The sequence below is a fragment of the Cervus elaphus genome, chromosome 7, assembly GCF_910594005.1.
Source record: "Cervus elaphus chromosome 7, mCerEla1.1, whole genome shotgun sequence".
NCBI lineage: Eukaryota > Metazoa > Chordata > Mammalia > Artiodactyla > Cervidae > Cervus > Cervus elaphus.
In genome coordinates, this window is record NC_057821.1 from 30,024,471 (window position 1) to 30,040,225 (window position 15,755).

At 36.7% G+C, this 15,755-nt stretch overlaps 1 protein-coding gene and 1 pseudogene across 1 annotated transcript; one reads left to right on the top strand and one right to left on the bottom strand.

Annotated features, from left to right (window-relative positions):
• The first annotated feature begins 5,391 nt into the window (after nt 1-5,391).
• LOC122696781 lies at nt 5,392-6,335 on the top strand (annotated as a pseudogene).
• A 6,829-nt stretch (nt 6,336-13,164) lies between these two features.
• On the bottom strand, nt 13,165-14,109 carry LOC122696813 (olfactory receptor 2H2-like). Its single transcript, XM_043906943.1, has one exon. The coding sequence runs from the start codon at nt 14,107-14,109 to the stop codon at nt 13,165-13,167; it is 945 nt and encodes a 314-aa protein (XP_043762878.1).
• Between the last annotated feature and the right edge of the window lie 1,646 nt (nt 14,110-15,755).

Here is a 15,755-nt window from a genome sequence, read left to right on the forward strand (position 1 = left end):
TACTAGTTTATGGAATTAGGCCAATAGTTAGAAAAGTCTTCCTTGCTTCAGGAAGTAATGCTCAGACCATAAACATATTTTTCTAAATTAAAAGCTTCTTTGCTTTCTATAAGGTTCCTCAATGTACTTTGTTTTTGAGGCCAAGTCATGCTAATTCCCTCCTGTCAATGCTGACTATTCAGAACACTTGGATGGTTTACCTTCCCACTTATATACTATATGTTGGAGAACTATCTTATCTACCACCTTGGTTAGGGATTTCCACGTCTTTCTGACTAAATAACAAGCAATCATAAGCAAGTTGTTTTCCCATAGCAAACAAGTCCTCATATGCACCCTTCAGAACGGTTCCAAGCATGTAGTCTGTCCCAAATCTAGTAATAGCTGGCTTTAAACTAGCTAAGTGTGTGCCTCTCATCCTAGAAACTGGACATATCAGTTGAATTTTAAAATATTTATTTATTTATTTTTCACTGTGCTGGGTCTTCGTTGCTACACACAGGCTTTCTCTAGTTGCAGCGAGCAGTACCTACACTGCAGTTGCGATGAGAGGACTTAATGCAGTGGCTTCTCTTGTTGTGGAGCACAAGTTCCAGGGCACGTGGGCTTCAGTAGTTGTGGCACACAGGCTTACTTGCTCTGTGGCATATGGGGTCTTCCCAGGTCAGGGATCAAATCAGTGTCCCATGCATAGCAAGGCGGGTTCTTAACCACTGGGCCATCAAGGAAGCCCTCAGTTGAATTTTATTTCCAACCCTCTTTTTAATTCATCCCTTTATTTCTGATGAATTGCATTTTTTCCCTTTATTCCTTCATTCCCCAAATTCTTACTTGTCCCAAGCTCTGCACCAAACACACAGGATCCCCCCTAAATTATGATGTTATTTATAAAAATGTTGATCGGAAGTTTTTCTAATATTGATCTTATTAATTCATTCTTTATGTGGGTAGTCACTCAATAAGTATTTATTGATCACTAGGTAGCACTAGACCAGAGAGAAAACAATCACAGTTCCTCTGCTAAAAAATATTCTAGTTCGCAGAGGAAATGACTCTTAAACGCAGATACTTAAATGATTACTTGCAGTTAGCAATGTAAGGGCATAGGTGGGACAACATTTTAGGCAGCAGAGAATAGGTTACAAAACACACAAAAAGAGGCTGGAGATGATAACTGAAAAGTTTGGACTTTATCCAGTTATGAAAGCAGAATACTTAGAGCACAGAAGGTAGCAGTAGCACAAACTATCTAAAAACCTAAGTACAGACTACAGCAGAATATATAATAAACATGTGTTTACTAAATGTGACATTTCAAATAAATGGGTAAGGGAAAAAGTTTAAATATATGGAGTTTAAAATGTTTGTTTAGCACAAAAAGAAAGCAATAAGCATTTAAAGATGCCGTGAATGAACGAATACAATTATATCTCAGTATAGGTGCCTTTTAAAAAATTTCCCAACCAGTTTGTACCACTGCCATATGATAGACATTTCCAACTCAACACAATCAAAAGCTGAACACCTGCTCTTTCCACCACAAAGCCTTCTTCTAAAGCTCACTATTTTAGTAAATGGATTCACTTTTTGTGAAGTTTCAAATCAGAAACCATTAGCCATATCTTAAACCATCCCCTGCATAATTTTCCATATCAAAACCATTACCAAGACAAATCAGTCATTCCTCTTTTGTACTTCCCACCCCTCCATTCCTTTCCACCTTCACACTCCTGGTTCCATCCTCTTTTATCTAGACCTATCTTATTACCCAGCCTGTCTTTATGCAGTCCTGCCAACTCTGCAACACACTTTAGGAAATACAGCCAGGGTCATCATTTCAATGCACATATGATCTTTCCACTCTTCCTACTTGCACTAGAGATTACCTGTGGCTTTCCATTGCTCATGAGTTAAACATAAATGTTTATTTCCCAGCCATACAGCCGTCTGTCTTGCACTGAACATTTTTCCTTAAAGCACAGAATATTTGAGCATTCTTATCCTGCCATGCCTGGCATGCTGCAGACCATGGAGTCGCAAAGATTTGAACACAACTGAGCAATGGAACTACAACAAATCCTTCCACCTAAAATATTCTTCCCACCCACCTGTATCTAATTATTAATTTCTCAGACATCATCATTTATTAGAAGATCTTTTTGTGGTCTCCCCGATTTAGTCAAATACCCACAAATTTACTTGCTCACCATGTACCTCTCATTTGTGGCATTTATGCTTCTAAGTGATCATTTGATAATTGCCTTTACCTACTACTAGACTGTAACAAAGAGCAAAGTTTGGTTTTGCTCACCAAGACACTCACAAAACTTAATTTTAGAGACAAAAATTAAAATATTAGTTGTCAAATCTATGAATAATTTTAGCTAATATCCAAATTTTCATTTTCTTTTAAAACAATTTTCAGAGATATAAAACTCTCTGGAGTGAGGAAAGTGGTCATATGAAATTCCACGGTGGGATATAAATTTAAATTCTCAAAGGCTAAAGAAATTGAATTTCTCTGTAGAAAATGAAAACCTAGTGATTGTCACATATAGTTATTAGTACTCTTTTCTCTTTTAAAAATTACATAAATGCATTACCTCTATTTTAGGACAAGCAAACAGTTTTATGGAAGAGAATTTATCCTTAAATTTACTATATTTAACTTCATCATTGTTGACATATTAGTTTATCCCTCTAGGAATAATGGTTATGGTTTCTTTTTACACGCATTATATCTTACTAGTATACCTAGATTCTTTTTTTTTTTATTTTTTTTATTTTTTTTTTCCAGTGGGTTTTGTCATACATTGATATGAATCAGCCTAGATTCTTTTAATTAAAAGAAAGTTTCTTTAAATTTTTTAGTACTTTACAGTTTTCATAAGTTTCACATACATCATTCCATAAAATCCCATAAAAACCCTTTTCATCCCTATGCCTATGTTGCACTTTCCACTTTCCTCTCCTCACTGATAACTACTTGTTTGCTCTCTGTATCTGTGAGTCTGCCTTTTTGCTACAGTCACTAGTTTTTGTGTTTTCTAGGTCCCTCACATAAGTGACGTCATACAATATTTGCCTTTCTCTGTCTGACTTATTTCACATAAAATAATGCCCTCCAAGTCCATCCATATTTCTGGAGATGGCAAAGTTTAATTCTTTTTGCTATATCTCCTCAAGCAAGGGAAATGAAGGCAAAATTTTTAAGAGGGGACTACATCAAACAAAAAAATCCTTTCCACAACAAAGGAAACTATCAACAACAAAAAAAGACTGCCTACTGAATGGGAGAAAATATTTGCTAACAATATATCTGACAAGAAGCTAATATTCAAAATATACAAAGAAAGCATAACTCAAAAAATCTGATTTGAAAAATGGGCAGAGAACCTAAATAGATATTTTCCAAAAAACTCCATACAGATGACTTACACTCAAAAGAGGCTCAAAACCACTAGCCATCAGATAGAGGCAAATCAAAACCACAATGAGATATCTCCTCACACCTATCAGAATGGCTATTATCAAATGGACAACAAATAACAAATGTTGGTGAGGATGTGGAAAAAAGGGAACCCTCATGCACTGTTGGTGGGAATGTATATCGGTTTAGCCACAGTGGAAAACATATGGAGGTTCCTCAAAAACTTAAAAACAGAATGTTTAAATTAAAAAAAAAAAAGATTCTAGAGCAAAACACTGTCTCAGAAAATAAATAGAACTACCATATGATCCAGAAATTCCACTCCTGGATATTTATCCAGAGAAAAAAAATCACTAATTCAAAAAGATATATGTAAAACTGATTCACTTTGCTGTACAGCAGAAACTAATACAACATTGGAAATCCAATAAAAGTTAATTTAAAAATTAAAAAATAAAGAAGTACCTCCAACCATCCCCCCCCCCCCCACAAAAAGATATATGCACCCTTATGTTCATTTGCAGGTTAATTTACAATAGCCAAGACAGGGAATCAACCTACATGCCCATCAGTAGATGGATAGATAAATAAGATGTGGAATATATATACAATGGACTATTACTTAGACAAAGAATGAAATATTGCCATTTGTGACAACATAGATGGGCCTAGAGGGTATTATGAGAAGTGAAACAAGTCAGATAGAGAGAGACAGTGTGATTTCACTGACATGTGGAATCTAAAAAATAGTACAAATGTACAGACATGACTGAACAGAAATAGCATCCTAAATACAGAGAATAAATAGGTAGTTGCCAAATGGGAGGGGGTTGGAGGGAGGAAAAAGTAGCTGAGAGAAATTAACAGGCACAAATTTACAGTTACAAAATAAATGCATCATGGGTATAAAATGTACAGTGTGAAGCCTATAGTCAATAGCTGTGTAATAGCTTCATATGATGATAGATGGTACCTAGATTTACTGTGGTGATCATTCTGAAATGTATAGAAATATGCTGCACATCAGGAACTCATTCAGTGTTGTAGTTCAATTATACTTCAACAACAAACTCATAGAAACAGAGATCAGATTTGTTGTTATTAGGGCAGGGTATGGGGTCGCAAAGAGTCAGACACAACTGAAAGACTAAACCGAACTGAACTGATAGGGGAGGAGAGAATTGAATAAAAGTGGTCAAAATGTACACATTTCCAATTATAAGATAAAGAAGTTATAGGGATGTAATACACAACAGGATTAATATAATTAATATTGCTGTATGTTATATATTAAAGTTGTTATGAGAGTAAATCCTTAGAGTTCTCAGGACAAGAAAAAATACTTTTAATTTCTTTTGTTTTTTATCTTTGTAAGATAATGGATGTACACTAAATTTACTGTGGTCATCATTTCGTGATATATCATTATGCTGTACAACTTAAACTTATACAATGCTCTATGTCAATTATATCTCAAAAAAATTGACAAAAATTAAAATATATATGTTAAAATCAGACAGAATCAGAAATTATTGTTTTATTTAAATTCTTCATCTTCTGGCATGAACTGCTATGCTATATTATGGACACAGAGAAAATTCTTCCAGTGAAAAATCACATTAAATGACATGAAAGTGAGCAAAGTTCTCTTTTATACACTCCAGTCATTGATGTAGATTTCTAGGTTTTGTCAATTTCTCCATTATAATCTACATTTGGACATTTCATTTGATATTCAAAAATTTATATAATGATCTATCACTTAACTATCATACCTTAAATTTTATTTTATTTGTACCATTGAAAAAATACATTTATGTGTTTGATAATAAAGCTGTTATCAATATCATTCATATAATCCTGATTTGAATCTCATAGTGAAGTTTCTGAATATACCCATATGATTTCTACTATATTGATTATTCTACTTTTAGAATTGCTATTAAGAAAAAAGAAAAAGAATGATCAATGACAGCTACTTTGGTGGATTTATACTCCTTGGATTCACAGGCCAGCCTCAGATGGAGATGATTATCTCTTGGGTTGTATTTTCCTTCTACATCATTGCCCTGATGGGAAATATGACCATCATCCTGCTATCTTTTCTCGATGACCATCTCCAAACTCCCAAGTACTACTTCCTTAGAAGATTGGCCATTTTGGATCTCTGCTATACCACAAACATTGTCCCTCAGATGTTGGTCAATACCTGGGGCAAAGACAAGAGAATTACCTTTGGTGGCTGTGCTTTCCAACTTTTCACTGATATGGTTCTCTGCTCAGTTGAATGCATGCTTCTGGCTGTGATGTCTTATGACAGGTTCAGTGCTGTCTGCAAGCCTCTGCATGATATGACCATAACGAACCCTCTGTCAAGGCCTAGTGACCATGACCTGGATAATTGGTATCATTAATTGCATGATACTCTCTCCCTATGCTATGAGTCTTCCTTGATGTGAAAACCACCACCTGGATCACTATTTCTGTGAGATATCTGCAATGGTCAATATTGCATGTGTGGACACCACAGTCATGGAAGAAATCTTATTTCCATTGTGTTTTTTTAATTTTCCTCCCACTGCTTCTTCTCATTCTGGTTTCTTATGGCATCATTGCTGTAGCTGTGCTCAAGATCAAGTCTGCAGCCGGGAGACAAAAAGCACTTGGGACCTGTTCCTCCCATCTCATTGTGGTATCCATCTTCTATGGGACTGTTATCTACATGTACATCCAACCAGGAAACAGTCCATCTCAGGATGAGGGTAAACTACTCAGTATCTTTTATTCCATTGTTACTCCCAGCTTGAACCCACTGATCTATACACTAAGGAATAAGGAGTTCAAGGGGGCCATGAAGAGGCTGATTAGAAAAGAAAAACTTTCTGGAGAAACAATAGGACACTAACATCTTTTCACAAGGCATTTCCTATAAAGAAATTGGCCCCGTGTAACCTTTAGTTCATTGTGAAATTATTTTAGTAGCAGCCTTTACCTAAAAGTGAAAACAGTACCTAGAAAAATGTGCTTATATTTTAATGTCAGTATCCTAAATGCCAAGTTGATTCTCAACTAAAAGTGCCTTTCAAAGTCACTAACTAATGGCCAACAGGCACAAGAAAAGATGCTCAATATCACCAATCTTTAGAGAAATCCATATCAAAATTACAGTGAGGTATCACCTCACAACAGTCAGAATGGCCATCATTTAAAAGTCTACAGATAATATAAACAGTGCTGCGATGAACATTGGGTTAGAAAGATGATAATGATAACCCTATATGCAAAACAGAAAAAGAGACACAGATGTACACAACAGACTTTTGGACTCTGTGGGAGAAGGCGAGGGTGGGATGTTTCGAGAGAACAGCATCGAAACATGTATATCATCTAGGGTAAAACAGATCACCAGCCCAGGTTGGATGCATGGGACAAGTGCTCGGGCCTGGTGCACTGGGAAGACCCAGAGCGATAGGGTAGAGAGGGAGGTGGGAGGGGGGATCGGGATGGGGAATACATGTATATCCATGGCTGATTCATGTCAATATATGACAAAAACCACTACAATATGGTAAAGTAATTAGCCTCCAACTAATAAAAATAAATGAAAAAAAAAGTCTACAGATAATAAATGCTGGAGATGCTGTAGAGAAAAAGGAACCCTCCTAAGTTGTTGGTGGGAATGTTAGTTGGAGCAGCCACTATGGATATCAGTATGGAGGTTCCTTTAAAAACTAAAGATACATCTGTGTCTCTTTTTCTGTTTTGCATATAGGGTTATCGTTACCATCTTTCTAAATTCCATATATATGCATTAGTATACTGTATTGGTCTTTATCTTTCTAGATTACTTCACTCTGTATAATGGGCTCCAGTTTCACCCATCTCATTAGAACAGACTTTTGGACTCTGTGGGAGAAGGTGAAGGTGGGATGTTTCAAGAGAACAGCATCGAAACATGTATATTATCTATGGTGAAACAGATCACCAGCCCAGGTTGGATGCATGAGACAAGTGCTCGGGCCTGGTGCACTGGGAAGACCCAGAGGGATGGGGTGGGGAGGGAGGTGGGAGAGGGGATCGGGATGGGGAATACATGTAAATCCATGGCTGATTCATGTCAATGTATGGCAAAACCCACTACAATATTGTAAAGTAATTAGCCTCCAGCTAATAAAAATAAATGGAAAAAAATAAAATAAAAACTAAAGATAGAGTTACTATATAATCTTGAAACCCCATTCCTGGGCATGGGAGAAAACTTTAATTTAAAAAGATATATGCACCCCAATGCTCATAGCAGCACAAGTTAAAATAGCCAAGACATGGAACCATACGTAGCTTCTAGATGTTCAAGCTGGATTTAGAAAAGGCAGAGGAACCAGAAGCCTTTGACTGTGTGGATCACAACGAACCCTGGAAAATTCTTAAGCAGGTGGAAATACCAGACCACCTGACCTGCCTCCCGAGAAATCTGTATGCAGGTCAAGAAGCAACAGTTAGAACTGGACATGAACCAACAGACTGGTTCCAAATTGGGAAAGGAGTACATCAAGGCTGTATATTGTCACCCTGCTTAATTACCTTATATGCAGAGTACATCATCAGAAATGCTGGACTGGATTAATCACAAGCTGGAGTCAAGATTGCTGGGAGAAATATAAATAACCTCAGATATGCAGATGACACCACCCTTATGGCAGAAAGTGAAGAAGAACTAAAGAGCCTCTTGATGAAAGTGAAAGAGTAAAGTTAAAAAGTTGGCTTACAACTCAACATTCAGAAAACTAAGATCATGGCATCTGGTCCCATCATTTCATGGCAAATAGATGGGGAAACAGTGGAAACAGTGGCAGATTTTATTTTTTGGTGCTCCAAAATCACTGCAGATGGTGACTGAATCCATGAAATTAAAACACACTTGCTCCTTGGAAGGAAAGTTATGACCAACCTAGACAGCATATTAAAAAGGAGAGGCTTTACTTTGCAAAAATGTTCATCTGGTCAAAGCTTTGATTTTTCCAGTAGTCATGTATGGATGTGAGAGTTGGACTATAAAGAAAGCTGAGAGCCAAAGAATTGATGCTTCTGAACTGTGGTGTTGGAAAAGCCTCTTGAGAGTCCCCTGGACTGCAAGGAGATCCAAACAATCCATCCTAAAGGAAATCAGTACTGAATATTCATTGGAAGGACTGATGCTGAAGTTGAAACTCCAATACTTTGGCCACCTGATGCAAAGAACTGACTCATTTGAAAAGACCCTGATTCTGGGAATGATTGAAGGCAGGAGGTGAAGGGGATGACAGAGGATGAGATGGTTGGATGGCATCACCAACTCAAGGGACGTGAATTTGAGTAAGCTCCGGGAGTTGGTGATGGACAGGGAAGCCTGGCGTGCTGCAGTCCATGGGGTCACAAAGAGTCGGACACGACTGAGCGACTGAACTAAAGACACGGAAGCAACCTAAATATTCATTGACAGAAAAGTAGATAAAGAAGCTGTGGTATATGTGTTCTAGGTTATTATAATATAGGTTTATTTCAGTTCAGTCGCTCATGCGGCTGTATAACTGAAACTAACACAACAGTGTAAACTGACTATATTTCAATTTAAAAAATGGATGAAAATTAAAAAAAAAACTTCATTCATCATTCCTATTCTATGAACTCATGTTCCATTCTTTAAGGATTTTCCTTATCATTCAATTCAACAACTTTATCAATAGGCTGCAGCATTTTAGCACCGGCCACACAGTATGAGTAAGATGATTCTATCCTAAAGCTAGCATCACAGAAACATGTGAATTTTTACAAAATTATCTAGGCAGTACATTAATAAAAGAATAAAGTTTATTGAGAAGGGCATAATACATTTTAACAGTTGAATCTGGTTTTAAGTATGAACAATATATTAACATATACAAAAATCCAATAACATTCAAAGGCAGATGGAATAGGCATTTGAGTGTTTTTGTAGAATAATAATGTCACTGCTAAAGTATAGGTTATCTTGGTAAGAGAGAAAAGAATACAAAAGGTAAATTTAAGCCCAATTTTTAAAATCTGTGAATTCTACACTCATAAATGTTTCTCTGATGATTAGTGATTTTTGCTTTTATTGTTCTTATTTGCTCTTTCAAATACTGCTCTTACTGAATTCTCCCACTGTCCACCTGAAAAGGGATAAGTTTTATAACTTTTATAATAGCCACATTTTAAGTGTTATTTTTTTCACATATGATTCCTTTTCTGTGGCTACACACAGAAAAGGCAGACATGCAAACACATAGGTAAATAAATGTACATACCACTGATCATGGGTTTTATACTGGTGAACGTGTATTTCTGTCTTCTAGCAGGTCTTATGTTCAGGAACTTGGATGGATTACAGACCAATATATACACAGAACTTACCTTGAAACCACCAGAAGTTTCAATCTGCCACCATATACAACACATGTGCCAGAAAATGACACTAAATTTCAGGTGTTGCCCCACCCCATTCTAGAGATTTAAAAGTAATAGAATGCCTGAATGCATGATATAGTCAGACTTTTCCTGAATTAGTCACTTATCCCAGGAAACATTGACTATCATCTAGAATGTCTATGAAGGAGTCAATATTTTATGACTTATTTATTGTTTTATAGCAGTGCTTGGCTCTCAATATTCATTCCATAAAAATTTGTGATTAGGGTGGAAAAAAAAAAATCATGTCAACTAATAAGTCAGGACATAGCTAAGTCCACAGTGCCTCTCATCACTGTTTCTTCAGTCATCTCCCAAAAGGTGAATGTATTTTGGCCAGCATATTAAAAATCAGAGACATTACTTTGCAAACAAAGGCCTGTAGAGTCAAAGCTATGGTTTTTCCAGTAGTCATATGTGGATGTTAGAGGGCACCTTAAAGAAGGTGAACACAGAATTGATGCTTTTGAGCTGTGGTGTTGGAGAAGACCCTTGAGAGTAACTTTGACTGCAAGGAGATCAAACCAGTAAATCCTAAAGGAAATCAATCCTGAATATTCATTGAAAGGACTGATGCTGAAGCTGAAGCTCCAATAATTTGGCCACCTGATGTTAAGAACTGACTCATTAGAAAAGCCTCCGATGCTGGGAAAGATTGAAGGCAGGAGAAGAAGAGGACGACAAAGGATTGGGTGGTTGGATGACATCACTGACTTAATGGACATGAGTTAGGGCAAGTTCTAGGACATGGTGAAGGACAGGGAATTCTGGCATGTTTCAGTCCATGTGGACACAAATAGTCAGACATAACTGAGCCACTGAACACAACAAACATTTTTCCATGCTATTAGACCCATAGTAGAATCCCTTTTGTTTCCACACATCTGCACTTATCCTATAACCTTCCAATGTACCATTGGGATCTCCTCTCCCATAATTAATAATTCACCTGTATCCTCAAATAATTCACTTAACATTTTCTATACCTCTTAGTGTTAACTGAATTAAGACCCTCTCTTGAAGACAGTATTTCAACCACAACTCCCTTATGAGAAAATAATCCCACACTCACTACTTCAGAAAGTGGGATTTGAGCTATTGGCTTTATTATATTTCTAGATCATTCTTCCCTTTGCTCCTATTTTTAAAGTACATGGATTCATTTGAAGCTCGTGTCATTTTGGCTGAGCAACTATCTAGACTAGAACTTTCCACAGTGTGGTCCTAAACAGCCTGCATCAGAATCACCCATGGTGTTATTTTAAATGCCTATCCCAGGGCACAATCAAATGCTTTAAATCAGAAATTCTGAGTATGAAACACAAGTACTTTAATTTTTACCTAGTACACCATGTGAATCTATGAATTCTAAAGCCTGAGGAACCGTGTACCTTCTTCCCTTCATATTGCTGTCATTTACTGGTATCATGACCTCTCTCCACATGCATTTACATTTTGGCATCAGATGCACAACTTTTCACTTATTAAAAGACCTGGCATCATTGCAGCCTATGTCAAAAGTAAGATGAACTTTTGAATATGCTGGCATCCCTGTTTGCATCTCCAAGGTAGATACCACTTTTCATTTCAGGTACTCATTACTATGTCCACACCATAAACCTCAACATTCCCTAGAGCTGCTCCAGCTTTACTATCTTAAAGCAAAATGTCACAAAACAACCTCTGTCCTTTTAGATTCCTTCCCATTTACTTCCTTTAATCTTTGAATAGAGGGAAAGATAACAAATGCTTATATAACCATTGTTCTCTTATCAACAGTGAGAAATGTATTGTTATTTCTTACCAGTTTAGTGTCGGTTTGAGTAGCAATAATTTTTTAAGATCATGGATAAGAATTCATCCCTTAAAAATTTTGATATGAAATCTCCAAATCAGAAACAAGTAGTACAGTTCATCAGTATAGGAAAATGGGATGGAATAGGGCCTCATAGTAATTCCATCTGTACATGCAATAGGCATCAGCAGATGGGAGGTATAGTTGATTAGACAATCTTACAGGAGAATCAACATACCCTTGATTTCAGTGAAACAAACTAGAGTAGTGAACACTTGTAAGTTGTAGATAAAAAACATCAATAAATAAATTTTGGTGAATAATATTCAAAAGTCAAAAGGCATGAGGCATGGTAATCAGACCAAGACAGGAGTTGAAGAGCAAGTCTCTCTCCATTAAGATGATAAATTAAAAATATTTTGGTTAATATCTCTATACAGCTTTGGACAATAAGCTCCATGATGTTGATGATTTTTTGTGTCTTGAAAAGCGAAAGTTGCTCAGTCGTGTCTGACTCTTTACAGCCCCATGGACTATACAGTTCATGAAATTCTCCAGGCCAGAATACTGGAGTGGGTAGCCTTTCCTTTCTCCAGAGGATATTCCCAATCCAGGGATCTAACCCAGGTCTCCCACATTGTAGGTGGATTTTTTACCAGCTGAGACACAAGGGACTTATCTATCATTATATACCCAGAATCTAGTACAAAATAGATGACTAGTAAAAAAAAAAAAAAATGAATAAGAATTGGATTTGATAAAAAGAAAGCCATTTCATTATGACAGAGACTCAAAATGAGGGAAAATGAAGTCAATTCCTATCATTAGAAGCCCAGAATATTGAGTCTCAAACTAAGAAACTTGGCTACAGGTTTGTAGAGCAGCAGCACCAGACAGCAGTAAGTACTGACCTCTGCTTGGCAAACACTGGTGAACTGGGGATTTCTAGGCACATCACACATCAACAAAGGACAGACTGAGGCAAGAAGGCAGAAGTAACTCAGAACTAGAACCACTGATTAGATTACCTAAGTATTTCTTGAACACTCTCTAAAAATGTTAGGAGCCTTGTTGGGACTAGATGTTTAAACGGAAGTAATAGTTGGGAAATAGAAACACTATAGTGGAGGAAAACAGAACAAAGGAAAGAGAAATAATGGAAAGGCATGAAATGTTATATTTACTCTTTTATTTTGCAAGTTTGTGTTTCTTTTGTTGCCCCAATTCAACTATATTATGTGCTCTTTAATATGACTAATAAATATATTCATTTCTACCATATATTGTGCCTAAATCAGCACCATGAAGCAAATAAGGCTTAATTAGTGATTGATGAATAGGACTGAAATCTCAGCTTGAACAAAATGCAGCTCCTTCTCTACTACTCTAAGGTTGGGAAGTATATCTTCAGCTTTCTATGATAAAGTTATTTTCTTTCTCAGGTTAAGAAAACATCCAACATATGTCAACATCTTTAGTTATTCTGAATATTCCAGATCCTCCTCCCCAGCCTTATTAGTGCCCCCTTTACCTCCTTGTTCCTTAGAGTATATATGAGTGGGTTAAGTGTTGGGGTTACAACAGTGTAGAAAAGGGTGAGAAACTTGCCCTGTTCATGAGTGTAGCGACTCTTGGGTTGAAGATAGACAGCTGTGACAGTGCCATAGAAGAGGGAGACTACAAGAAGATGAGAAGTGCAGGTGCCAAATGCTTTCTTCTTCCCTGCAGTTGATTTTATTCTCAGCACAGCTTTAGCAATAGCAATGTAAGAGGAAAGGATAATAATCAAGGGCACCACCAGGAGAATAATACCAGCTATGAGTATCTGAATTTCAATGTCGATGGTGTCTGCACTAGAGACCTGAATGAGGGCTGGGACTTCACACACTATGTCATCCACCCTCTGGTGGGAGCAGAAAGGTAACCGGAGGGTAGCAGGAGACTGAATCAGAGACTGAATCAGGCCAGTCCCCCATGCTAGGACGGCCAGCTGCAGACAAAGTTTTGGGTGCATGATAGTGGTATATTGCAGTGGATGACATACTGCCACATAGCGGTCCACAGCCATGACCACAAGCAGGACACATTCAGTGGTCCCAAGCCACAGGAAGACATAGAGTTGAATGGCACAGCCAGTGTAGCTGATGGTCTTTTCTGGACCCCAGAAATTAATCAACATCTGTGGAACACAGCTGCTGGTGAAACAGAGATCTAGCAGAGATAGGTTGGAAAGAAAGTAATACATGGGGATGTGGAGTTTTGGATCCTTCAAGGAGGCAAGAATTATGACCAAATTTCCTGTAATAGTCAAGCAATAAGAGATCAGAATTACTGAAAAGAGCATTCTCTCCAAATATGGCTTGTCAGAGAAGCCCAGAAGGATGAAATCACTGTGGCTGTCATTGCAAATTGTGAACATAGCTTCTAAAGCAATCGTCTCTTCAGGGAATGGTTCAAAAGTAGTTGCTTAAAGACCTGTGGGGTTCCAGTACAGAAACAGGAGGAGGGGCAATATGAATTATTTGATTCCTTTTTACTCAAGAATGAGATTTTTGCATCCTTATTTTGGGAAAACAATACAAGATTTAGTGATCTGTTTTAATCCTTGATACTCATCACTCTATTTTTTTCTTCTTCCTTTACATCTTCTTCATATGTTGCATTTTTATAACTCTGCGTTAGAAACAATACATAAAATAAATAGTAAATATATGTATCAGTAAAATTGACTTTATTAAATATTATAATATCATTTCATCTTTGCTCTCAAAGTTCATATGTTTATAACATTTATCATAAAGTTTTGATACACCTTAACATTGAATCATTTTCTCTTTAAACTTCTTTATTCATTTTGTGCTCTTATTTCTCTGTGTCCTTGTATTGCAATTTGTATGAATACCTTGCTCCCATCCCTCAGTCTTCATTCCTCCTTCTCCCTTTCTCTTCCTCATTCAGCCTTCCCACCACTCTCTTGATTTCTGAGCTTGAATACTTCCTCAAATCCCTTGCATTCCTATACACTTACAGTGAGAAAACAGAAAGAGAAATTAAGGAAACAATTCCATTCACCATTGCAATGAAAAGAATAAAATACTTAGGAATATATCTACCTAAAGAAACAAAAGACCTATATATAGAAAACTATAAAACACTGGTGAAAGAAATCAAAGAGGACACAAATAGATGGAGAAATATACCATGTTCATGGATCAGAAGAATCAATATAGTGAAAATGAGTATACTACCCAAAGCAATCTATAGATTCAATGCAATCCCCAGTAAGCTACCAACAGTACTCTTCACAGAACTAGAACAAATAATTTCACAATTTGTATGGAAATACAAAAAACCTCGAATAGCCAAAGCAATCTTGAGAAAGAAGAATGGAACTAGAGGAATCAAACTGCCTGACTTCAGTCTCTACCACAAAGCCACAGTCATCAAGACAGTATGGCACAAAGATAGAAATATAGATCAATGGAACAAAATAGAAAGCTCAGAGATAAATCCACGTACCTATGGACACCTTATCTTTGATAAAGGAGGCAAGAATATACAATGGAGAAAAGATAGTCTCTTTAACAAGTGGTGTTGGGAAAACTGGTTAACCACTTGTAAAAGAATGAAACTAGAACACTTTCTAACACCATACACAAAAATAAACTCAAAATGAATGAAAGATCTAAATGTAAGACCAGAAACTATTAAACTCCTAGAGGAAAACATAGGCAAAACACTCTCTGACATAAACTACAGCAGGATCCTCTATGACCCACCTCCCAGAATATTGGAAATAAAAGCAAAAATAAACAAATGGGACCTAATTAAAACTAAAAGCTTCTGCACAACAAAGGAAACTATAAGCAAGGTGAAAAGACAGCCTTCAGAATGGGAGAAAATAAGCAAATGAAACAACAGACAAAGAATTAATCTCAAAAATACACAAGCAACTCCTGCAGCTCAATTCCAGAAAAATAAAAGACCCAATCAAAAAGTGGGCCAAAAAACTAAACAGACATTTCTCCAAAGAAGACATACAGATGGCTAACAAACACATGAAAA